The 27,392-nt window shown below is 47.9% G+C and overlaps 1 protein-coding gene across 18 annotated transcripts in view; it reads right to left on the bottom strand.

The window, feature by feature from the left end:
* The window catches only part of PHLDB1 (pleckstrin homology like domain family B member 1), a 390,210-nt gene that overhangs the window by 207,749 nt on the left and 155,069 nt on the right, over positions 1 to 27,392 (bottom strand). For all 18 annotated transcript variants that reach the window (XM_085645850.1, XM_085645851.1, XM_085645853.1 and 15 more), the window contains 2 exons: positions 22,339 to 22,464; positions 11,892 to 13,357 (listed from right to left, as the gene is read on the bottom strand). In XM_085645850.1, coding sequence (XP_085501976.1) covers positions 11,892 to 13,357; positions 22,339 to 22,464 — 1,592 coding nt within the window. The remainder of the gene's footprint in view (positions 1 to 11,891; positions 13,358 to 22,338; positions 22,465 to 27,392) is intronic.

Genomic DNA, 27,392 nt, shown 5'->3' with positions numbered 1-27,392 from the left:
GAGAAACACGGGAGCACGTGTGTCCTTAGCACGCAAGTATCCAGTAGTCACGGCATCACACGGTATGGCTAGGAGAATCAAAGCAAATGCTCTAGGCACCAAAGGACACCACAAGCAGCTGCTGTGGGGCGAAGTCCGACTGTACACGACATAAGGGCTCCTTGACTGTGAGATTTTTGACCAGCATTATGCTCATGTGTTCTAGGAATTTAAGATCTCGGCTTCAGCATACTGAAATACAGCCACTTTAACCCAGTGAAACTAACCAGACAAAACGCATGTGACACAAGCTGTGTAAAATACAAGCTCTCGAGCAATTCCCGGGCAAATCAAAAGCCTTTCTACGGTGTGCAGACCTAACATCCAATTAGCGATAAGGACTCACCCAGCCAATCCATGTTCTCCCAATGAATCCAACGTTATCACGTTCGCCCACCACGTAAGAAGTGTTGTTTCCTATAACGTGATTGGCTTTGAGGAGCTGAGTAAGTGCCCTTTAACGCTCGTCCTGATTGCTGCTAGCCTTAAATTATAGGATGAGTGATATCCGTTGAGAGAATGATGGCGGAAAATGCTTTTCAGTTTTAACAAGCTACTGCCACACAGAGGAAACACAGGCAGACAGTGAGGGACTGATGGAGACCAGGAATTGTGTAGTTTTTAGTATGATAAGGCTACGTACACTGGGCTTCCTTAACTCATGGTCTTCCCTCACTGATGATCGAGGAGGCCTCCTTTAGCTGACCCAAATCCCGCTTGCTGCTCGATTCCGCATTAAGACAAGCATTGGCCGCGCGCAATGCATAGATGGGGGCTGCAACGGGAGAGAGAGGCGGAGGGAGTTGGGTGCGCGCGCGCGCTGCACACGAAAGCACTTAATTAGCCATGACGGCTCGTAACTGTAAAACAAGGCTTAATGAGATAAGAAAGGCAGATGGCGGCTGCGCGCGTTCACGCGCACATGCACGCAAGCTTTAGGCCAGGAAAAGCTTGTGGGTAGCACTTTGAAAAAAACCCTTACTAAAAGTCGAGCAAGCAGTGCATGCGCTGCTCTAGGCTCGACCTAAAAACCACTACTTCGGCCGGCCGCGTCTCTCCTCCGCTTCCCTTCCGACAAGTCCCAGAACGGAAGCACACAGACTACCCTAAGCCAATCAGGACGCTGCTGTCACCAGGACAGCAGCATCGTGTTTGGTCTGAGCGCCGTTGTTCGGCGCTCAGGCAGGGACTATGAGCCTGTGCATGCTCTCCACCCAAGCTGTAACACAGCCTGGTGGAGAAGATGCTAAGTGCGCATGACTGTGTGGCCGACCCAAGACGGCTGGCCAAACAGTCATGCACACTTAGAAAGTGCCCCAACCACTCCTCCCCAGCTCTATGTGTAGCCTACTCCCCCCCCACCTCGCAAAACTGCCTCAGCAAGGGGGGGAAAAATTATAACATTGTGGATGTTATGGTTTTCTTTTTCCTTTTTTGCACTGCTGAAAGCAGTGGGGCGACGCTCCTCTGCCTTAGCGGAGGTGCCACCCTTGCCTGCCTCGAGGCAACGGCAGTTAGATTTTGTGGTGCAGTAGCTCCAGGCATGGACGACGCCTACTAGGCCCTGCATGCAAATGTAGTCTAGAGACCTTGGGTAACAGAGCTCTTTTGTATCTCTGAGGCCTCTGCAGCGCCCTCCTCGTGGAGGCACACAACCTCTGGGCACCTGGTGCCAGGCTGCAGTATCACACCTCTCACAACATGACAGACACCGAGACACACACTCAGAATGAGGGCGAGTGTCCTGAGCTCAATGTACCAGCTGTTCCATAAACAATATTTTTTCCTTAGTCCCTAAATTGCCTCCATATTTAACTGTTTGTCTCTGCTTTTGGAGGGCCTAAACCAAGGTGCCCCAAACTACAATACCAGTGCTGCTCGGAGACCTACGGCGACCAGGGATACTCTGAAGTCGACTACCTATCCCTGGTCTCAAAGCGTAGCTCCATGACCCTTCACACTAGACCCTGCCTCGAGGCAATGATAGGTAGATTTTGGGGTGAGGCAGCTTCAGCCATGGACGACGCCTACTCGGCCCTGCAAGCAAATGTAGTCAAGAGCCCTCAGGTATCAGAGATCTTTTGTATTTATTATAGTTTTACCATAGATGAATGTTTCTGATCATTACCAGGATTAAGATCATAATGATGAGTGCGATGATGACGTTTCAGCTCAAACTAATCCTCACAGCATTTCATTGCATCGGGCCCGAGACGCTGTAATACGTTCTCGGAAGGTGGGGTCTACTTCGGAGACTGGTTGAAAATATTACACTGTAGAGATGCACTTGAGCTGACTGGCAGGAGAGGACTGCGAAAAGGCCAAGGACTTAGGAGTCTCACTTCAGCACTTTGAAGAGTTACTTCGACGCAGGCCTAGTTGAGGGTCACTGGAATTGTGTGGCAGGGGAGGACTAAATTATGTGGCAGGGTGATTAAATTATACAGCAAGAAAAGACAAAATATGAGGCATAATCCAGCACATTGCGATAATACTGCATTATTTTCTAATTTGTACACATGGTAACATTGTATGGGCAAAGGTTTCACCTGGTTAGTCACAGTTTAACAACCAAACACAGCAATGAGCAACTAAACAAGCATTTGCAATGCAATCGGTCTCGTCTTTGGGACCTCATATGTATTTAGCTATGCAGCACATTAGCCTGGGTGCTGAAACATCTACTGTTAATTAACATGGAGGGAAAGTAAACACCAAAGTGCGTGACACGTCAGGTATGGGAACACATGGAGAGAAATATTGCCTTTCAGCGGGAAATGGCACAGTCCAAAACTCTGTTTTTAATATAAATCAGGGCCTTTGGTGGTCATATCACTGAAAATACAAGATTTGAAAAAATATTATTGTCTATGGGTGCTCATGGAAGACAGTTTCTATGGACTGGAATCTAGAGAATGCTAAAGTGATTCTGGTATTTTACTGACCTCTGCTGGTCATTTTCTATCAAGAAAGTTAAATAGAGGCAGCTGCCAGAAAATTTTTAAAAAATAAAGTCCCTAAGCAGAAAGCAATTCTGGTATTTTACCGACCTCTGCTGGTCGCTTTCTATCAAGACAGTTAAATAGAAGCAGTTGAAGAGAAAAAAAAAGTCCCTAGGCGGAAACAGACAAGTCCTAGGGCTGATCTCCAGAGCCCACAAAGTTCATACACATATAAGTATATACAAAAGCATATACAAGAGGTCTCGAATGCTCGACCTAATAAAAATGACCAGTTAACCTTTGAGAAGAGCTTTAAACTGAGTGTGTACATGTTGCCATGTTTTTAGTAATTTTTGATCCATCTGAGCTAGGAGCAAAAATGTTTGTAAAAGCTGCAGATTATGCAGCATTTCGTAGATTATGTGGCAAATGTATAAATATGTGGAAAACGCCGCAGCAACAAATTTCTTCAGTGACCCTGGCCTAGGATGGCAATTCTGCTGTCAGCGCTTCCTTAACTGGAAGCTGAATGTTGTCAGATTCCTCAAAGCTGGCTATGGGGATTGTGGTAACTGCGATGAAACGGCATCTAGTCGTAAGCCTCACAGCGCTTGCTTCGAGCTAGGCCACGACACACTGACACCCACCCACAGTCCTGAATACAGCGTCACCGACACCTCAAAGCACATGCATCTCACAATCACACTCATACCCTCAACACTGTCAACAAGCAAACACCCTCGCATACCAACAGCCTAAAAAAAACACATTACGCAAGCACACGCACACAAGCCAACACATGCGGGCACGATCCTTCAAAAGCACGTCTTCATGCACAGACAGAACACATCAGCAGTTCGATACACCCCCTCCCATTCACACACGCTGCATGTCTGCAGACCCTGCACACCCCCTTCCCCTTCCAGTCATCTGCTGAGACTGTAATCTGCATGCAAACCCTAAATATAGTGTGTGTCTCGGACCACAATCCGCCCACAGACACACAGCTACAATTAAATGGTGAGACAGAGAAGCAAGCCCCGGGCTCTGAGCGGGCAAGGACACAAAGCCTGCACGCACACAGCTGGGAGTGCAGTAGTGAGCAGGCGCACGCACACACATGCGTCCAGGGTGTACCTTGGTGTGGTACATCCAGTGCGCACAACGCACATCTGAGTAAGTATGTGCATACACACAAACACGCTAACCCTGAGCGTGAGAATACACAACCGAGTGAACAAAGTCACACAATCCAGCACAAACGCACACAAAGCTGGGAAAGCACCAGCAAGAGTGCAACATTTCTCTGGCACCCCACTAAGCAGACACAGATACAAAATGCAAAACACACAGACATGGCAGTGATAACAGAGCCCAATACACACACACACACGCGACTGGAAGGCAAAGAAGTAGGGAGTTGTGTAGACACAGACAGACGAAAACACATTCTTCTGGTATCAAGCACTGAGTATGTGATCAAGAAACTGCAGACCTTCTCAACTTCGTGAACATTGGTACAGAATCACCAAATTCACCACAATCCTGTGCAAGTGTACCTGTGCCAGAGCAATTTCTCACCCAGCTCCCCAATACACCTGCAAACATACTCAAAGCACTTCTGACCAGGCATTCTCGAAAGCGAAATCTGGCACACTGAGCTGGGTCCAAAGGGGCCCCCACCCTCAGGCTGGCAGCTCAAGTTGAGGTGACAGCTGGGACCAGACAGCCAGACTCGTGGGTGCATCACCAGGGGCATTCTGGGACAAATACTCAGCGCTGTACGTCAGCTCTTCTGGTAAGCCAGTTGTGCCCTGAACCAACCCGCCCAGGGTGGAAGTGTATTTATTGCCCACTCGGGTCCCATGATTATTTATTCCTCTTCTTGCGGAGTTGGTACAGCACAATCTTTTTGCGAACTATTTGCTCTTAACTGCACTGTGCTGGGCAGCGCAGCGTCACAAGGCGATACTGAAGGCGGGCTGTGCACTACACAAATGACAGGGATCAAGCAATGAAAACAATATGACGAGTGCAGTCACCTCCCTCCAGGTCCCCAGCACGTCACAAGGCTTTCCAGTTACAAAACCACAGTTGTTGTCAGAGGGGCCGGACCAATGGAAGCTTCAGGTGTCAAACTGCAGCCCAGGGCTGGAAACATCTGCATGGTGTCCTGAACTACGTGGCGTCCCTACAGGTCGCTCCTACTACAGAAGGGGCTTTCCAGGGAGTGGGCACATGGCCAGCAGCATTTTTTAAGTCTGAAAACTGTGTAATGGTAAGCTCTAAGTTATTTAAGGCAACAGACAATACCATGTCAGCGCCAACAAATTAACCCGGCCCCCAAAATCAGTGGTAGGCGCAAAATCAGTGGTAGGGGCAGCGTCAAGCCAAAGAGCGAGCTCAGGTTAAGATCTCCGTTTTTGGAACCACAAGGCTGAACATAGGGCGTAAGTGAACTTTCCATATTTCCTTGAATCGCCTCTCAGTGTGACATCACGTGTCTTGGACAGCAAAGTGGATTCAACTTACATGACAATATAGGCACATCCCACTTGGCAATAAAATGTCCTTTAAAACCTGACAAAAAATGTTGTGTTCTACAAGAAGGTCCATGTGGCCGCCCACAGAATAGGAGCTCTTGAAAGAAATGGTGCCGTCAGAGACGTCAATCAACCAAGTCTGGGTTAAACCACCAGTCTCTGGGCCCTCTGCTGAACAGGCCTTTCATCAGGTCAGTGATGAGCGTGTTCATCCTGATCGAAGAGAGATGTGCAAGAAATGCGCATAGACACCGTTGACATAAGGATCAGGTTAGAGATATCCCCTTGGGTCAAAAACAAAAAAGTGTGGACTGCAATTACGGGAGGTGCGTTAAACAGTCTACTAAAAACCTGATTTTCCCTTTTGTGCTATGACTTTACTGAAGCATCAAGCTGCTAATAATCAAAGAAGAATTTGCACTAAATGAAAAGTGATATAGTACACTGGATGTAGGAGTATGTGAAAGATGGGGCCAAAAATAGTGAATCTGTTTTTTTTGTCTTTTACATATTTTACAATTTGTATTATTATGTCCCGAAGAAGGTGAGGGAGGGTGTGAGAACCATTATGTGTGTCACCGAAACACAGCATCAACAGAAAATAAAGTAAATTGTTTGTAATATGTTTTATGATATGAAATATATTTTGTGTGTTTTCAATATGTTGATGAGACATAAATATTGATATTATGCTGTAAACATTGGGTTACATAAAAAATATATTTTTAAGTGATGTGGACTGTGTATTAAACATGAATTGGTGTTACTCTATACTGAAATAATTTTTACACAAAAGAAAAAAAAGATATGTTTTAATTGATAGCAATAAATTAAAACCTGAGGCATTTTTATACGCCGTAAAACTTGTTGCGATTCTTGAGAATTGTGAATAACTATCAGGATTGAGGCCTTCTTCACATTTTTTTGATAATTGTTTAGTGCATCTTCTGATCTTTGATTATTAGCAGCTTGATGTTTCAGTAAAGTCAGAGCCCAAAAGGTAAAATAATAATGTTTTTAGTAGTATATTTCCCCTGTCCCTTTTGGCACAGAAGGGTATCTCTCCTTGATTTGTGGGGCGTTCAACTGTCTGCAAGCTGCTCAGTGGTCACATTGTGAAGAGGGCGAGAAGTCCACATGTCCCTGAATTATCATGCAAAAGTTTGTTGGAAATGATGGTCTTCTGCCATTGATGCTCCTAAGGCACATTAACAGAGTGCCAAGAACATGCTACGCATTTATTGTAGTAAAAAAACTTATCTCCATAGTACTTACGACAACATATCACCTGCTGCAAAACACTAATACACTCTTGCAAAGATTGTGACAAGGAACAGGCATATTGTAGGAGACAAGCTTGCTTACTATCACAAAAACAGCCCCGATTGATACAGAGAACTGAGGTGGCAATATTTATAGCCTTCATCTTAAAAGCAGAATGCAAGCTTTGGTAAGCTGAAGAAAATCAGCTCATCATTATGAGTGAAAGACCTCGGAGAAAGCACATTTCCAGAGACTTGTTTTTAAAACTGACCAAATACACACTAGGGGGGTCTGAGGAGATGTAAACGACCAGCGAGGGCACACTCCCCAATTCTAGACTCTATATCACACAAAGAGCCCTCGGGGTCACACCGGGTGAGTGCAGGAGTGGGAACAACTATGCTGAAGAGGGGGTAATTCCCTTTTAAGGACGGTTTCCCTCACACACCAGAGGTGTCATGCTTAATCATCGGGAATCCTCCTCGTATTAGGAACCTGGTCATGATGCGGGTTACAACCGCCTCGCTGTGAGGGAGGAGCTCAGGGATGTTTTCAGGTAAGAGGGGTATTCATAAAACCCAATGTGAGCGAAGCGTGTGGTGGGGAAAGGGCAGTGCTACCGGAACAGGGGTTAAAACTAGCTACCAGGTTAGGCAGACACAGTTTATTGTTGCTACCTGGTGCTAGGGTTAAAAAACCAATAGCGGATAGTGTTGCTGCCGACATTAGAGGCAGTTACACTAGAAAGTGATCAACATTTTCAGCCTTAAGACCTAAAAGAGTGTCATGGCTTTCATCAGGATCTCTTGATGCAGCTACTGCTATGTGCGAGTGAAAATGATTAAAGTGATAAAAGTGTCTGTGAGTACAATGAATGATTCTAAATCAGTAATCCAGCAGTTCAACAGATTCACTGGTAGGATCTGCAAAAGTCAGGTTCTGTACCACATCTGTTCCTGGCTAGTAGCTTAAGGTACACACGCCCATCCAACAGCTTCACTGTAGCGGGGAGTCGGCGGTGTATGTCCAGCGGGCCGGACACCTACCATATGCCTTAAAAATATTTCTGAAACCTTAAATGCTGTATCAATTGCACTTATAAATTAAATTTAAAATAGCAGGAAAAATAGAAATTTAAGAACACATTAGAAAGTAGATATAAAATTAGGGAATGGATGTTGGATACTGGAATTTAAATAAAAATTCATACAAAACCCGCCATGGCACCAGGAAACAAATGTACAAGTCAAAAATGGCTGTATCATTTACCCAGTGATGGGATTTCCAGATACTGGCACATATTCTACGATAGTCCATAAAATTATAAATTCAATGAGATGGAGAGACAGTAGGTAGAGGTATTGATCTGGGTAGATTAATATAACTTAATCAGCGAGGTGGGCATGTGTAGATATTTTGGCACACAAGAGTTTATACCATTTTGTAATATTTTGGAAAAGAGATAAAAAGGGCAATTTTAGGATGCTGTAAAGGTGAGTCGCTGTGCAAAGTGACAGTTATATGGTCTTGAATTTTCCATGCCTAATGGGTAAAACAATGACAGCCAATCAGCTCAACAAATTTCTTTCTCTCACCAATTTTCAGAAAGCTAAAACATGGTTTCTTGCAGTTTTACAACTTATCACAGTAATTGATCAAGCAAAATTGTAAATTGCTTTTGTATTCACAATACCTATTGCTTTAAATAATTTTTTAAAAATACCAGAGTAAGGAATCCACATTCAAAATAAAAAGGAACAATCTGTCACCCACATAAAAGAACCTAAAAAAGTGAACACAATTTTCTATTTACAAGTCCGTCTTCTGGTACACTTTCCAGTGACCCCAGGAAATTGCAGCAACTCCCCGGAAACAAACTGGAATTCCTTGCCTACGTGCAACTTAAACATTTTGAAAAAGTTTGTGGTCAGGAGTAGAGTCACATTGGTACGAAAAGAGAATTTTGGAAGCACCAACTGGGGGTCCCAAAACTCAAAATCTAGCAACACTTCAGCTCAATCCAAAATTCTCATTCATACGACTGTGGGTTTAACTTGTTCTCCAAATTATGTGCAAGAAGGCCCTCGTAAACATCTCTTTATGCTGTTCACCAAACTTGGTCTATGGTTACAACTGTCAAATCAAAAAATAGACATTACGTTTATCCAGAATAAAAATAGAACAGGTTTATGGTACACAGAGAAATGCTAAATCCAACGCATCAGGCCAGTGGGTCTCCACCAACTTAAAGAGAGGAAAGAAAAAATGCACTCTCAGTTTTCAGCTCTAGAAGAAAGCATCTCCATGAGAACTGTCTATATGCCCCTGTTTGCATTTACTCCAATTAAGTTCAATGCTATGGAACGTCGCACTAAACAGGAAAAAACACAAACTGTGAGGCACAACAGAAACAATGCATTAGTCATGAGAATCTTCACAACAAGCAGCCATCATTCCACCACTTCCAGTGAGATTTCATTCTAGAAGCAAAGCTGCAGGTTCCAAAGTAGTCCCAGTGAACTAGACTTGAGTTTTTTACCCCCAGGATAATCACTGTTTTTGTAAATGATTTACATTTACATTCATTACATAAAAGTGTGTTGTATGTGGATATCCCGAACATTTGGCTTAGATCCAACCTTCTTGGTGTAAGATTGATTATGAAAGAAACTACTACTCACTTTACTTAGGAATCATTATGGAAAACTGAGTTAACTCTCTGGCAACTAAATTCAAATGTATAAAATACCCCTAACATTCCCATGCAGCAGAAACAAATGGCCCCGCCTTTCGATACTAAGCAATTTTAATCTTTGCACAATAGCAAAATGTGTAGGTCGGTCAGATGCCAAAAGCCCCAGAAAGGACAGAAAGAATGTAATATTCAGAATACTCTTTAATTGCCCAAATACTTGGTTGTGAACCAGTTCTCATATGTAACAAAAGAAAAGCACAAGACCTCTTGTCCCAGCTGGGAACGAATGCACAAAGAGACTGCAGAATCTCAGAAATATTCCAGTCTCACTCCCTCCCCTTTTTCCCGTGAGACCATTAAAACAGGGTGGATTTGGTAAAACATTTTAAAAGTGCACAGCCTGCTGTCAATATATTTTCATTTTAGCTGCATTAATCAGTCTGTCTTTTATCCAGGGAGAAAAGGTTGCATATTAAACGCATTTTTAGGTCGCTCTGCGATGCATGCAGTAGTCTAGTAGCTGTGGAAGACTCGCCTTCTCTCCGCCCATATTTTTGATTGGCTGGAGTCATTGTCCTTTGTAAATGCTGGCTTCCGATTGATAATGAGGCTAGTTAGTCCCTCCTTGTTACCGCCCTGTCACAATTTATTAACTCCCATGAGGACTGGATCTTTTACTAGTGGCGTTACATGGTCTCTTTCATAAGTCAGTAAGCACTATTTTTTTTTTTTTTATTTGCAGCGCGGTCCGCTTTCACTTTAGCGGACGCAACTTGTTTATTTAATTAATTTGCCACACAGGGCAAAAGGGTGCGTTTCTACTCACTAATCTAACAAGCATTTGCAATACAATAGGTCTCACATTTACGTTAGTTTGAGCGATTGACATTGCAAATGACAATGCCTTTTATTTTTGTTTTTAAAACATAAATAAAAGGCATTGTCATTTACAATGCCAACAGCTTAAACTTGTGTAAAGGCGAGACCTATTGCATTGCAAATGCTTGTTTAGATATACTAGAGTACCTTGTTGCATTTGTAACAAATTCAAGCTGTTTCTTTTGAAATCACCCTGTGCCTCTCTATGCGTAATAAACATTTTCAAACCGGAAAACTACACGGTATGCAGACTTTCAACCCAAACTGATGGGTCTATAATTCCTTAGGACTTGACCCTTATGCAGCGCTAAACAAAGCAGAAACGTAAGCTCTACTCAGAGGAGACACTGTTGTCCTGAGTGGGTCAAGGACCTGGGAGAGACACCACATTTGGGTCATCAAAATGAAGTTAGCTTTAGCTTCTGGGACACCTCATAGTAGGGCAATATCAGGCTTTAATCCTAACAATTGCCCTCATCAATCCGCTCAATCTTTATCTGATATCCCACATTTATCTCTCTACTAGGCTTCCCACTGATCCCCCCCAATGTATTTTGAAGCCCCACAAGAGACTAGCCCTCCCATGCCCCCAATGCACCCTTTGCCCACTAATTATAAGAACCATAGATTGTCTAACACCTTCACACCCTATGCGCTGTCACTACCAGTACCTGGCCCTCAGCTGCCATGTAGGCCCATTTTCTCCTCAGTCTCACCCAGGGCTTTAACTGGGCCGGGTCTCACTGGGTCTGAGCACCTGCAGTTTTTCTAATGGGGCCTCGAAACGGGTCTCTATCGGGCTCTGTTTTGTGCCCTGGCACAGACGGTGCGTTTTTATTTTTCGGACTGCAGTGACAGCAGGCACATTGATGTGCGCGTGGTGAGCGTTGTAGAGGAAGGAAAATCCTTTAAAGAGAGTCATTTTCTCTCTGGATTTCCCTTCTCTTTTTGAAACTCAGGAGCAGCAACATTGTCGTGGTGTCACCAGGGCTTTAGGTGAAAGTTTTTTCAATATGATATACAAGCCATAGTTGCTGCTTATTTATCTTATGCAACTGGCAACCGTTGACAAAGCCAATAGTCCTGACTTGTAGCATACAAGTCGTGCGGCACGCTGTGCTAAACACAGATTTTTAGCTTACCTGTTTTTAAGCCACGCCTTTAATTACACTGACCACGCCCCTTTGAGAGACTACCCAGTTTTGTCATCCCACTTAAAGCCCTGGTCTCCACCAGCCCCTATGTCCTAGTAACTAGTTCCTCCCTCTCCTACACTCTTCCAAGCCTGGAAGCCCCTCCCACCCAATATTTCGTTCCTCCCTCGCGTGCACTCCTCTGTCCCTCAGAGCCTAAGTGGTGTGCCACGCCGGGGTGCCCCCCCCCCTAGCCTGCTAAGTGGTGTGCCACGCCGGGGTGCCCCCCTAGCCTGATCTTCTGCTCCCACCCTTCAGCCTACCCGTCCTTATCGCCGCGTCCCTTCCACGGACCCCCCCCCCCCCCTTATCACCCCCCTCATCTCAGGGCACTCACCAGGCGCTCCATCTCCTGCTCCCGGAGCCGCTCCTCCCTCTGCCGGCGGTGGTACTCCAGCAGGTCGTCCTCGTTGTCGCTGATTTCGGAGATGCTGTTCTTGCGCTGCCTCATGGGAGGCAACTGCACGTCCCCGGACATCTTCCGCTGCATGCGGGGGCTTTGCTTTGGGGAGGGCAGCGAGGATAGGCTGTAGGCCGGTGTCAGGGTGGTGCCAAAGCTTGGCCGCCTTTGGGTTGGTGGGTCGCTGCTGTGGAAGGTCGGCGAAGGGCTCCTGTCCCTTCCCGGCCTCCCACTGAAGGGGCCATCGTCCGAGAAGCCGGCGGTCCCGCTGCCAGCTCTGCGCCTCAGCCGAGGGCTCTCGGGCACGTCCCGGATCCCTTTGCCCTGCTGCGCGGAGCTGTCCTGGTGGCTCCTGGTGTGCGGGGAGCTGGGCACCGGGGTGAGAGTCACTGCTGGTGCAGCTCGCCGTGCCACGGAGGGGCTGAGTGGGGGCAGCTCCCGCATGCTCTCTGGGTGTCGCCGGACCACACGCGGGCTCTCGGAGGGCTGCATGGACCGGCTGCCATGGTTGGCATGCATGAACCCGGCTGTGTCCACCGACCCAAGGCCTCGGGATGAGTTCAGCATCTGGCGGGAAGGGCTGGAGGCGGCCTGCCTCTCCAGAGCCATCTCTCGGGGTTCCCTCAAAGGGCTAGGAGGCCTGTCCTGCAGTGATGCCATGTTTGACCTCGGAGATGGCTGAGGGGGGACTTTTGCCCCCACCCTGGGGCTGCCTGGGACACCGGGTGCCTGGCTGCGCCCGCTGTCAGTGGGTGTGATGGAGACAGTGGGCACCGGCGAGCTCTGGAAGGCTGGCCTCAAGCTTTCAGAGGGTTTTCGGGTTTCAGTGAATGCAGAAAGGATGGTGCTCTCCGAATACAAGGCTCGTCTGCCCAACGTGGGACTGGGAGGGCTTTCCTGTGCCACCCGCCGCTGTGCCCGTGGGCTCTCAGGGACCCGCTGCCCCCCGCTCGGAGGGAGCACCTTGGGTTGTATGACGTGGCTGTAACTCGAAGAGCGGGCTGGCACCATCGGAGGCCCGCGCTCGTGGCCTCCCGAGCAGTGGCTGCCACCACTTCCACTGCTGGCAGCCGACGGAGAGGAGAGCGGGGAATATGGCGGCGAGGCGTTGTCATAGCTGGACCCCACGGACATAGAGCCAGGGCTGACCGGCGGCGACAGGAGGTAGCGGCCTCCTCCGTTCACCATGGGCGCGAGCGGCGTCTGGGCCACGGAGGCGGCCACCTTCTTCCCACTGGACGTGGTCGGTTCTTCGATCACCAGCGAGTCCATGATGTCCTGCAAGTCCTTCTCGATAGAGCTGACCAGGGAGCTGTGGACGGCTGGGGGCCTCTCGGAGGGGGACGCCCTGGACACGTCATGGATCGAACCCTGGTGATTGCCATTCACCAGACTCTGGGACCCTGCAAGAGAAGAAGGAAACAAGACTGTTAGCAGGAGCTCTGTCCTCACCAGGCAAGAAAACCATTGGATGAAAAGAATCACTGGCCGCATGAGCCAGGAGACTACTGCGAACCAATCAGATCTACCCCAGGAGCTCTGCCCTCCAGAGACAGGGCCCACACTGGTTCAGAAGGAGATCTGCCCCCCAGAGACAGGGACCACCCTGGTTCAGAAGGAACTCTACCCTCCAGAGACAGGGACCACCCTGGTTCAGAAGGAGGTCTGCCCTCCAGAGACAGGGACACCCTGGTTCAGAAGGAGCTCTACCCTTCAGAGACGGGGACCCCCTGGTTCAGAAGGAGCTCTACCATTCAGAGACAGGGACCCCCCTGGTTCAGAAGGAGCTCAGCCGTCCAGAGACAGGGACCCCCCTGGTTCAGAAGGAGCTCTGGCCTACAGAGACGGGGACCACCCTGGTTCAGAAGGAGCTCTGCCCTCCAGAGATGGGGACCACCCTGGTTCAGAAGGAGCTCTGCCCCCCAGAGACAGGGACCACCCTGGTTCAGAAGGAACTCTGGCCTCCAGAGACGGGGACCACCTGGTTCAGAAGGAACTCTACCCTCCAGAGACAGGGACCACCTGGTTCAGAAGGAGCTCTGGCCTCCAGAGACGGGGACCACCCTGGTTCAGAAGGAGCTCTACCCTCCAGAGACAGGGACCACCCTGGTTCAGAAGGAGGTCTGCCCTCCAGAGACAGGGACACCCTGGTTCAGAAGGAGCTGTGCCCTCCAGAGTCAGGGACCCCCTGGTTCAGAAGGAGCTCTGGCCTCCAGAGACAGGAACCCCCTGGTTCAGAAGGAGCTCTGGCCTCCAGAGACGGGGACCACCGTGGTTCAGAAGGAGCTCTACCCTCCAGAGACAGGAACCCCCCTGGTTCAGAAGGAGCTCTACCCTTCAGAGACGGGGACCCCCCTGGTTCAGAAGGAGCTCTACCATTCAGAGACAGGGACCCCCCTGGTTCAGAAGGAGCTCAGCCCTCCAGAGACAGGGACCCCCCCTGGTTCAGAAGGAGCTCTGGCCTACAGAGACGGGGACCACCCTGGTTCAGAAGGAGCTCTGCCCTCCAGAGATGGGGACCACCCTGGTTCAGAAGGAGCTCAGCCCTTCAGAGACAAGGACCCCCCTGGTTCAGAAGGAGCTCTACCCTCCAGAGACAGGAACCCCCTGGATCAGAAGGAGCTCTACCCTCCAGAGACAGGGACCCCCCTGGTTCAGAAGGAGCTCTACCCTCCAGAGACAGGAACCCCCTGGTTCAGAAGGAGCTCTACCATTCAGAGACAGGGACCCCCCTGGTTCAGAAGGAGCTCTACCCTCCAGAGACAGGAACCCCCTGGTTCAGAAGGAGCTCTACCATTCAGAGACAGGGACCCCCCTGGTTCAGAAGGAGCTCAGCCCTCCAGAGACAGGGACCCCCCCTTGTTCAGAAGGAGCTCTACCCTCCAGAGACAGGAACCCCCTGGTTCAGAAGGAGCTCTACCCTCCAGAGACAGGAATCCCCTGGTTCAGAAGGAGCTCTGCCCTCCAGAGACAGGCACCCCCCTGGTTCAGAAGGAGCTCTACCCTTCAGAGACAGGGACCCCCTGGTTCAGAAGGAGCTGTGCCCTCCAGAGACAGGGACACCTGGTTCAGAAGGAGCTCTGCCCTCCAGAGACAGGGACCCCCTGGTTCAGAAGGAGCTCTGCCCTCCAGAGACAGGGACCCCTGGTTCAGAAGGAGCTCTGCCCTCCAGAGACAGGGACCCCTGGTTCAGAAGGAGCTCTGCCCTCCAGAGACGGGGACCCCCGGTTCAGAAGGAGCTCTACCCTCCAGAGACAGGGACCCCCCTGGTTCAGAAGGAGTTCTACCCTCCAGAGACAGGAACCCCCCTGGTTCAGAAGGTGCTCTGTCCTCCAGAGACAGGGACCCCCTGGTTCAGAAGGAACTCTGTCCTCCAGAGACAGGGACCCCCTGGTTCAGAAGGAACTCTGTAGCTGTGCGACAGGCATACAACAGGATTTAAAGTAGCGCAAACTACCACCTTGGACAGCTGGTCTTCTCAATGAGGCTTCATGTGGGGGAAGGGGAGGGGGGGGGTCTGTCTTGGCGTTTTCCCCCACTATGGTTTTACTGGAAAAACAGAGGGAACTGCTCAACATGCAGCAACGCGCAGAGGAGCTCACAGCATCATTTCCAAATAACACCTCTCTTAATCTCTCGGTGCGGCTACACCACACAGGCAAGTTCAAAACAGCATGCATAACCGACAAAGTCATCCCCTACAACGCTCTGCTACTCAGAAAAATCGCAACATTCAGGGCAGTGTGCATCGTCAGAGAAACAAGACCTGTTGTGTCTTGCAAGCCGAGACTTTAGAAAACACCCTTCACTTCTATCGTGTGAGCCTTAGAAACGGAGTACCGCAGCTTAAGGAGACAAGTAATGGCCCCACTCCTCTCACTTAAGCAAAAAACCTGTTAAAAAACATTTTATGAAGCGCATCACCAAAAAAGGATGAGGGGGATCTATGGTGCTTGTGGACTTATGCATCAACACAACCAATGGGGTTCTTGTTGAACAGCCAGGTCAGCTCAATTTCAGAGAGAGAATTGCACAAGTTTGCGACCCCTTGTCTAGATAGCTGCAGCCACACACAACTCAAGAAAAAAGGTCCTCTGTACATGTTCTTTGTGAGCAATCTATTAAAAAGGCACTGGCAATGCATCTAGTGCAACCAAGGACAGCTGAACTAAAAACAAGCACTGGCAAAGCAAACGGTCTTGCCTATGTGAGAACTATTGACTTTGCCAATGTCTTTTAGCCATGGACAGCAGCGGGGCTGTGCCGCATGGCTAAAAGTAAAACTAGAAAAAAAGTACTATGACACAGCCAGCACTGGCACCACAGTGCTTTTCTTCGAGTGGGACGGGCAAGCAGGGAAGGGCCTGGGGGTACGGGCAAGCAATGAGGAGGGGTGGAGGGATGAGGGCAGCAATACAAAGAAGGTGTGGTGGTAGAGGGAAGAAGCAACATGGAGAAGGGGTGAGTGGGAAAGGAGGAAAATGTACCTAAATCACAGCTGAGCAGTGGATGGATACTAATCAAGAGGAAGCAATCTGTGCTTGGTCCATGCTCCACAGAAAGAAATGGAACGGACACCCAGTTCACACTCGCCAATCAGGAGGCAGCAAAGATTAGCGACAACTAAGCCAATGAATGGTAAGCAATGCATGCCACATATACAACATGCCAGCTTTCTTAACACCTGTGTCTAAGAATTGTTATTGTACAGCCCTCCAATGCCTGAACAGGACTGGTCCACTTAAAAAAGGAAGCCTTACATTTTTAGTGCAACTGTGTGTGAGTGAGAGGAGAGGGGCAGTCCTAGGCACTCAAGCGGCTCCTAGAGTGGAGGGTGGTCCCCACGGGACAATGTAATGCGTAGCCCTCCGCTCCCGTTGGCTGCATTACTGGAAGCAGCGTGCACCACCACGTTCCTGCCTTTAGGTTAGAAGCCTTAAGCCAACATTAGTACAGGCACATCAGTTATCAAAAGACAGCCAATAATGCAGGCAGCATGCAGGTACTGCAAGCAGCAGTGCAGAGACAGGTGCAATGAATGCAGGCAGCATGCAGGTACGGCAAAGAGCAGAGAGGGGTGCAATGAATGCAGGCAGCATGCAGGTACGGCAAAGAGCAGAGAGGGGTGCAATGAATGCAGGCAGCATGCAGGTACGGCAAAGAGCAGAGAGGGGTGCAATGAATGCAGGCAGCATGCAGGTACGGCAAAAAGCAGTGGAGAGAGGGGCAAAATGAATGCAGGCAGCAAGTAGCAGAGCAGAGAAGGGTGCAATGAATGGAGATAGCAAGTAGGTACTGCAAACAACAGTGCAAAGAGGGGCGCAATGAATGCAGGCAGCATGCAGATACTGCAAGCAGCAGTGCAGAGAGGAGCAGAATGAATGCAGGCAGCATGCAGGTACTGCAAGCAGCAGAGCAGAGAGGGGTACAAAAAATGCAGGCAGCATGCAGTACAGCAAACAGCAGTGCAGGGAGGGCGCAATGAATGCAGGAAGCATGCAGGTACTGCAAACAGCAGTGCAGGGAGGGGCGCAATGAATGCAGGCAGCATGCAGCTACTGCAAACAGCACTGCAGGCAGGGGTGCAATGAATGCAGGCAGCAAACAGGTACTGCAAGCAGCATTGGGGAGAGGGGCACAATGAATGCAGGCATCATGTAGGTACTAAAAACAGCAGTGCAGGGAGGGGCGCAATGAATGCAGGTACTGAAAGTAGCAGTGCAGAGGGGCACAATGAATGCAGGCAGCATGCACTACTGCAAACAGCAGGGCAGAGAGGGGTGCAACGAGTGCAGGCAGCAAGCAGGTACTGCAAGCAGCAGTGCAGGGAGGGGAGCAATGAATGCAGGCAGCATGCAGTACTGCAAACAGCAGAGCAGAGAGGTGCACAATGTATGTGGTCAGCATGCATTTACTGCAAACAGCAGTGCAGAGAGGGACGCAATGAGTGCTGGGAGCATGCAGGTACTGCAAACAGAAGAGCAGAGAGGGGTGCAATTAATGCAGGCAGCGTGCTGAAACAACTACTACTGGTGCAGGCATGGGCCAATTGTGTAGGCCTTTAATGCAGGTTCAGGAGCCATTCATGCAGGGCCAGCAGTTAACTATACAAGCCATTTGTAGGTATGGCCGTCTTAACTGCAGGTAGCAGACAGGTACACAACTGAAGCACAAACTGGGCCGTTTCTCTATGCAGCAGGCAAATACAGACACTCAGACAGGCATGGGCCATCTATGCAGGTAAACTACTATTTACTGCTCTACAACAGGTTTCCGTCAGGTAAATCTGGATTACCATAAGTAATTGGAGGAATACCACACAGCGATTTAGGACAAATCACAGTGCACATCACGAGTTATTAATCAATGGCATTTAAAAAAAATAGGCTTTCGATCAAACAAAATACTTGAGAATACCATGATTATATATTTAGTAACAGCAAACGAACCTTACACAGGTGCTACAGGAAAAAATAAACATTGCAGTGATCTCACAGTGAGAGATGTGTCATGCGTATTTGTGAGCGACAAAAAAAGACAATAAAGGTTAAAAGCCGCATGGCATTGCACGTGTTATTTTAAATGAGTCAAGACAACGATGTCCACAGAGAGTTATTTTAGACGTAAGAGACAGTACAGGGGGCAAAGCTGTCTTGCAATATGTGCCTCTCATCTAATGAAAATGCTGGTGGAGGGGATTCACTCATCCTCCTAAACTGTGATTCTTTCCAGTCTGCATCAGCATTTCAATTATTCAACAGCCATTTATTTTTTGTGTCTGGCCCACAAGTAGCTTCAGCTGTCTAGTGAGGGCTACTGTCATCACACACCACAACATATGCAGATACATACACAGAAAGAGGTTTTTTGGGCAGCCCCTTCCAGCCATTGGCTACTTTGGCTAGCTGGCTTTAGCCACAGGCTGACACACAGGGTCGTCAGTGTTGATATTAGCCCATGACATTTCACAGATGTGAACACCAAGAAAGTAAAATGGCTTTCCTCATTGATACATACACATGCACTGGCTTTACGTCCTCCAACACCCGCTCCCCCAACAAATTACCAGTCCCACTTAAAAAAAAATTTACAATTTTTTTTAGGGGGGGGGGGGGCCGAGGGCGGGGGGAGGGGGGGGGGGGAGAGCGCAGTGGCTGCAAAGTGCTACCAGGCCACTTGCCTCATTTACATGCTGTTGTGCACTTTATTTTTATATTATTGTCCTGAAATGTCAATTGGTCGTGTTGGAATGGTAAAGTAAAATAACTCCACAGGTGGCCCAAAATAAATAAATAATCCACTGGTGCATCACAATGTCTACATGGTTTTTCCTACCATTGAAAGATGGAATCAGTGCATGCTTCGCGGTGTATGCACATTTAAGCATCACAACACATGCATGCTTTGTGATGGCAGGAGCACCAATCCAAACAAGCATTGGCAGAGACAGCAGGTCGGCATGTACCTTTTTGATACGAAGTTACAGGCATTACGATTTTTATCTTTGTGTTTTTTTCCTCACTCTGTGCATGTGCAGCACACTTTCACTGGATTGTTGATTGATTGTACTTGTAGCACCCACTTGAGATCCTTTTGCTTTAACAAAATATACTCATGTTATATTTAATTATTTGAGTCTCATGTCTACTTTTTCCTGACACTTGTTTTTTATAAATCCGTATGATGTGCACTATAGATTTGACCAAAGACCCCCACAGGAATATACCTTTACGCTGGGTGATGATCAGAATTTACCCAAAGGAACCATTTTTATTTCTTTGTATAATACAATCCATGTTCCTAAGGATACAGTCACCGCTGCTGCCTTTATAACTGTTAAAACCATAAAATTGTCCGACAAGAAGATCCCAATGTCATGCTACGATCCCAGACGTACTTCGCACCTGCCAAGCACACCTTGCATGACTGAGTCCCATTCTCGGAGCAAACCCAATTATTGGACAGCGAACGAAGGGGAATGCAAGTTTAAAATTTGAGAACATGCTGAATATAACATTGGTAGAATGTATTCTGTGCGAGAGAGAGACCCTTATAACTAAATTAACAAATTAGGGCCTGATCCCCCCTCGCCTCCCAGTGATGGGCAGCCTTGCACCAGGAATGCAGCAGCCTCAGCGGGTAGACAAAGAGGGCTGTGCTCTGAATAGAGTGCAATTTTGGGATTGAAAAGGAACGCACCGCACAGAGGGGGCCAAAATTATCAAATGTACTCCTCTCCAGCTTATCAAAAATCAAGATTGAAAATTTAATGAAACTAGTTAAAATGAGAATTTTCTGTGTTTCCCCAAAAAAAATTTTAGGTCAACTTACACAAATACCTGAATTTTCAGCAATTATTTCTGCATAAACACATACCTTCTGATGAACATCTTTCTTTCAGCAGAAAGAGACAACCTATCCTCACATTTGAGAATATTTATACAACAATCCACGCTTGTATTGTTTTTAACTTGAATGACCAATTCCAGTCTTTTTTAATGTACTCAGTATTTTTTTAACACTTTTTTTTCTGATTAATTCCTCTGAAAAACCTATGCACAGAAGATATTAAATTGTGCTTCTTTGTTTAAAATATTTGTAAAATTAAGTCTATTTCGTTGGAAATGTTTGCCATGGGATCCGTCTGCATTGAAGGAACGTCTTAAAAGAGCAAGAGGCAAACTTGAGCACACAGAGCTGATTTTATGTGAGATTTGTGAAGCACGTGATTACACAAACAACGAGCACTGCAGGCTCCTCTTCAGAGGGTTCGTCCCATGTCATCCCTAAAATGAATTACACCTATGGAAACAGCTTTTAGAGGGTAGAAAATAGAGGCCCTGTTGATGCTCCCAGAGGTCTCTAGATAATTGAACTGTTTTGGCTTTGCTTCCGTTTCTGACTCGCAAACAAGATGGCAGCTGCAGCCTTGCTCTGGTGGCTATTCTGCAACCTGTAGTTGACGAGACAAGTCTATGTGCGAAGAGGCAGGGATCACCTTAAACGCAGGAGAGGAGATTTTAATGAAACTCTTGGAGGCAGCATAAATCTGCCGGGACCGCCAGCCCAATACCAGGGGAAGTCAGGAAGCAGTGGCAGGAAAAAAAATTGGATGGAACCAGCAGATATTGCCTACAGGCCGCCAAGACTGCCCATCTTCGCAGGAAGGACCAAAGACACACTGAATGATACAGTGTTTGGTGGATGTCTGGATTAATGTTGCCCCCCCTCACTTTGCACCATAAACAAGAAATAACTTTGATGGCGGGCATCTTGAAGCTGGCTTGTTTGAACAAAAAATCATCAAGTCATTTTGGAAGACAAAACACTCATTTGCATTTTATCTTTTGAACTATTGATTCTGAAATCCACTGTGCAGTAGGAAGAAAATTAAGGGTTCAGTAATATTAGGACGCAGAGTGATGTCTGCCCTAACATTACAGCCTTAAGACAACAGTTTATCCAAACTACCGCTGCACTTCTTGCCCTGAGGGAATGGATTCTGGGCTTGTGGAGAGCTGGTGTGCAGCGTTATGCATCTTGGAGTAGGCCTACGGAGGTATTCGGGCAAGAACCCCCATTGCTAATCACAGTGGTGGTACACGTGACCTTGGGCCCCAGGAGGTTCAACTGGCATATTTGTCTAGATGGTGAATAAGATGGGAGCCTGCCTCCTTGTGATAACCGGAAAAACCTTGGACCTTGACAGGAATTTTCAGTGGTAAATTAGGCTGAACCACGCTGAAGTTGCAGAAGATTTGCTGGTTACAATCCGAAGGGTATGCCTGCAAAAACAGACGTACCAGAACAGGGGTGTTCAACCTATGCCCAGTGAAGCCGGATCTAGATCAAGCCATTCATGTAATATACGTTTCCATATAATGAATATAAATGTGACTCATTTGCATACTCTGTGGTTTTACAACAAATTTGGCAAGAATCCAGGCGTTCTGGGTTTATACTGGACATCCCTGCACCAGAAGATGGAAAAACTCAATCTCTTTACAAACCTCTACGAAAAAGCACTGTTGAGCATACCGATGACATAATGGAAGCTAAAAACAAACCCATCAATATCCAGGGGTGTAAATTAGGAAACCAGCCAATCTCGAGTGGTGAAAACTGGACTGTATTTGGGCTTTCAAGAACTTAGACCTTTACCACAAAGTTTCGAAAAACTTACCTAAGGCCTGCCATAAGATGTTCTCTACAGCCAAAATCGGTCGCCTCTGTTCTTATATGAATTTTTTATTAAAAACAATTAGCCTTGAAAATCAAATGTATGTAGAACTTTGTATACTGAATAAGGAGGAGACTGGAATTTCTTACCAAGTGACACATCTGCCCAAAGTCGTCTTGCGCATGCGCATTTAGCCATAATTACCTGTGCTGTGTCCATAGGGAGCGGCCGGGCTCCTCCCCCCTGCCGGGATCATGCTGCGCATCCACTGGGCCTCAGCAGGGTGGTTAAATCGTAGGAAGGTTGACTGTCCCAGGCAAATCATGCACCCTGCGGAGAAAGGTTATGGATCAGAGTTCACATTTTATAAAACAACATTGCCCTAGTTGTTTTTGCCATAGGCTGCCCTCTGCTGGCTGGTCTAGAATGCATGCTGGACAATCCCATGCAGGTTGGCGTGGCAACGTCAGCCCCCTCTATTCATACCCACATCTTTCCACACTTTCCATTGTATATAATCCTGCCACGTCGCGGTCTAGCCTGCCATCAGGGGGCTTAGGCCAGGTTATTTCTGATTCAGTTAGGTCTTTTTTCTAAATAGTCCGCAAATCCTCATGACTTTACAAGCCAGAATATGCATGGTCTGCGCTGTAGCAGCTACCAACGGACAAAGCCCCCAGACACTATAGAACGTTGGGACTAACTAACCAGAGACATAAAATAGCATACCGGGTTCTCACAAACGGGCCACCATCCTCGTGGAATACGGTCCTGCACACACTGCCTCATAAACCTTTCACATAGCACATACTCTGCCAAGTGTTAGCTACACACATTATTACCACGTATGAGACATGGCCCAGCCTACTGTTGCTCCCATGCATGCTGCAGTCCAGGGGCGTAGCTTCAGGGGAGGTGTTTGGGGTGTTACCCCTCCCCCCAAATAAATGTATTTTCAGAAAAATAGTTGGGTAGAGGTGCTTTCAGTCAGGTATTGCGAGAGCGTCAGATTTCACCAAGGATTTTTACACATGCACAACAAATACGCACACACACTCTTCCCTCTTTGTTTTAAAAGTCCTCCGAATATTGCTTATTTTCCAAAATATTGTGTTTTCTCTCTTAGTACCCCAACCAATCTGCATTCCTCCTCCCCCCTTTCCACTGCCCCTTAGGCCCCTCTCATGTGCCCTGCTGTCCTATAATGTATTTAAACATTATATGCCAGTCTGATTGCCAGAAAATCTGAAGTCCCCCCCCCCCACAAAAAATCTTATTGACCAAGTTACGCCCCTGCTGCCGTACACAGGCACGGAACCTAGGGTACAATCTAGTGTCCTCCAAGGAAGGCTACCACTTACAGACATGGCTAGGGGCCTGCGCACCTCCAAGGTTGGCTGCCGTGCAGAGAGCGAATAAGGCTCTCATTTACACATTCCCACGTACACAGTGAACACGGGGGTAGGCTCTGCCCCGCTCTCACGCACACCACTAACAGCGTCAGCAAGCACAAGTTCGGCGCTCGACTCCCTCCTGATATCCAGGCCATATCCATTGGCGACCATTTCTTTTTCTATTAAACATTTCCCGCTACCGGTTTGTAGCTATGACGGGTTTGTTCCGCGAGTAACATAAGTGCGAGTTTAACACCTGGGGCACGTGCGCGACGTGAGATGCCGGAGGGACGCACGCGAACTTCGGCACACGGCTCCGTAACCAATCACAGCGCGCGGGGGTTTAGCTAGGAAGACTGCATGCAGGCCATGAGATGCACACATTTCAGTCTTGCGCCTGACAGAGGCGAACTGAACTACGGCGTATGAATGAATGAATAAATACATTTAAAAGGCGCATGCCACGTCGAAAGGGGGGCTCTCCAGGGGCTGTAAAAGGCCGGGAGGGTAGGACCAGATTCATATCAGTGCCTATGAATACAGCGGAGAGCAGGAAATCCTCTTTGGAACCGGTACTTTGAAAAGACGGGAGGGGGCAATGGAACGGCTGGTTACATGACGTCCCAGTGCCTTTAAAATACAAGAGGCGCTAGTCAGTCCCGGTCTGTTACGCCAGGGAGCAGCCGACATGTAACTGCTTGTCCTCGTGAGTGACTAAAGCACTCTTCGGCCCCTGCGTACCTTTCAGACACACCTTCATTTGGAGGGCTTCACCCGTGTTGGAATAATCTGCCACAAACACTGGGTTTAGCACCCTCCTCGCCCCCAGCCCCTTTAGACTCAATCCCGTCGGGCACAGAGGTGCCCCGGGTTGAGAGTTATGCTTCGAGGGATTATCCCAGTGGGGGAAAGGGATGGGAGGATGGGTCGATTGCATCTCAGCCTCTGGCAATTACTCTGGGTGACAAGTGCATTTCTTTGCCACAAGTCTGTGTGTGAGGACGAGGTGTTGCTGGACTTTATACACCCCCCACGGGCGCGAGCCCTATATCTACAATTTAGATATAGGTGTTTACCTGTAGCAGCCTTTACAGCAAAATGGAGGGAGGCGATCCAGGAACCTGAGTGTTATCCATGCTGCCAAACTCCCTGCGAAATTGATGAACACACTTTTTTGCCCCCTCTATGCAAAACCGAGGTCCAAATGGATTGCTCCCATGTGGAGATTGTCGAGAGGAAAGCCATATAGAATATGAAAAAGTGATACGGCCTCAATTAAGGTGGTGGCAGTCTCTAAATTCTTGTACGCAGCTTGGATAATTAGAAATAGAGTGTTAAAAGCCACACAAAGCCGGGTTACAAATGCCCCCTTGTGAATCTACACCCTCTTGATTGATTTTATGGATATTTAATGTTATTTATTGTTGTTTTTATGTGTGTTCTATCTTTCTTTAAGATGTTTTTTACGGATGTACACTATTTTGATATGAAACAGTGTTTCGAAATATCAAACGATACGATACTCTGGGTCACAATGCAGTTAATCAGTTTTTGTCCACCATGCCACCTCAGACAGGAACCAGCCATATGCAAATCAACCTTAGCCCTGCTCTTCTAGGAACTTCACAACCCGATCTGCCATTCGGGGTCCCTCTGAAGGCAACAAGAAGCCCACCTTAGACTTCCCAGTTAGTAGGGTGCAGCTGGAGTGCTATGGCACACAGAGTAATGTGCACATCTGGCAATACCCATCAAGCTTAGGCCTCTGGACTAAGGAAAATCAAAAAGTGGCTGAGAAAATTTTGAGCATTGCTTCCATTAGGCCAGAGTGGGATGGGAATGCACTGTGCTCACCTGCCACCGGCCTCGCACAGCGCTGAACTGGCGCGAGGCCTCAGTAGCCCTAACCTGGTCTGTGTCAAGGTTCTGTTCCTGTCTGGAGGAGGCAGTTCCTATTGGGCAGGGCGGGCCTCAGCTGCATGTGGCAGATCTAGGTCTAGAATGGCACAAGGGACAAAGGATGGTCTTAAATGCGCCCGAGCTATCGCCAGCGGCTGAGATTACGACTAACAAAAGAGTTCACCCTTCTGTGAGACACTCCATTTTCAGGGGTACTCTGAGTTCATGGGGATCACTGCCCACAAATACCTTACACTGCACTCAGGACCCATCAAGTTATGGGGTATACTTTCCGGGCCATTCGCCAGACTGATCACTGCTGGTAATGCCTGCCTACTTGAACGGGTAGGGGGCTCCGCCACTGACGAGTGAACATACATCTGAAATACATGCCACGGGGTAAACCAGCTTCAAGTGGCTGCATGGATCCGCTGAGCCTTCGCAGGCATCTGGGTTGGAAGCTGTGGTCACAGGTTCGAACCCCAGCAGATTCACAATGCTTTTTATCCTTTCTAGGCGATACAATTAGGACCATTAAGTTGGACATCCATGAACGTCGGCTGTCAAATACCAGTAATAAGACAAATGTGTGATAAACACAACGTAATGTTGTGCAAGCACACAGATGAGGGTGCAGAGGAGGCGCACACAACATGCCTATAGTTGCACGCACAGGGTGAAAAAAGCACCCTGGGACACGCACGGCATGTCACGAGCACAAGGACCATCAGAAGACCGCATGTAGTAAATAATTTTACAATCGATTGCCCTCATCAATACAATCGAATATAAGCTCAGGCTGCACTATTGATCGGCTGACTAGCTGTGAAGAAGACTCCTTTCTAAACAGATAGGTGAGGGCGCGTCAGAGGGGTGGGGGGCGTGATCACCCCCCCAGTCCACTGATGCAGGCAGCCGCAGTGTCACCCACACCTCCATTCCAGGGCTGGGCCCCTGCAGAGCTCAGTGCAATGTGAAACAAAGCACAGATCCTTCAGCCTAGCTCAACGGTTGGGTGCAGCCAAAGTAAGCACAAGGGGAGCAGCAAGCGGTAACAATTGCAGGTTCTGTATATTGCCTTCCAAAGCTTTCTGTGATGAAATACCTCCTTTTGTATCTAGGTCAAAGCTCCTTTAAGTGCATTTTGGGACACGGAGAAGAAAGCCTGCATTCACCATTTCTCTGTTGCACCTGCTGAAAACAGAAGTCGTGTCGGTGGAGCCAACGTTCACCTGGCCACAGGGTGGATACTGAACTGCGTCAGAGTACCAGCCTCCTCACAACTACTCGAAAGTCAAGTAGGTAAGACTTGGGTGTAGGGGGTTCCGCCCGTCCGACAAGTGCATAGTGAAGCAAAGTGAATGCAGTGGCAAGGGACGGGCTTGTTTGAGACCAGAGAAACCATTAGGGTTAGAGTCAACCATGCCGTTGCTTCAAATTGGCGACATTTATTCCTTTATATTCCATGAACTTCACGCAACCTGGTTTCAAAGACCTTTACAGCGAACGTACCACGAGTCAGCCCTATAGTGGCAGCAAATAAATAAGCAATGCTAGCATATACAGCATGTATACACGCTTTCCACCATTTTACAGAGGTCATTGGTGACAACAGCACAGTTGGAATACACACAACAGGTGAGAGGTGTCTGTCGGAAACACAAACAGTCAGGTGCAACTGTGCTAAGTTCAACATTCGACTTCTAAAGCTCGACAAACTCTGCCCCAGAAGAGAGTTCATAAAAGATAGAGAAGCCAAAATAACGACTAGTATACACATTCTGTAGTGAGAATGTCAGTTGTGGTTGCAGACCTGGAGTGCGAGACAGACTTTCTGTGGAATGGAACTGGAGTCTTCTGCTCCGAGACATGTGTTTGTGGAGGGGTAGAGAGACTCACCATGGCGTTACTTGCATTCGTAGAGACATACATAGAGGCGATCTGAGGCTCACAGTTATGCGTGGC

The sequence above is a fragment of the Triturus cristatus genome, chromosome 3_1 (genome assembly GCF_964204655.1).
Source record: "Triturus cristatus chromosome 3_1, aTriCri1.1, whole genome shotgun sequence".
NCBI lineage: Eukaryota > Metazoa > Chordata > Amphibia > Caudata > Salamandridae > Triturus > Triturus cristatus.
The sequence above is the reverse complement of the archived record's forward strand: the minus strand, read 5'-3'. Positions and strand labels throughout refer to the sequence as shown.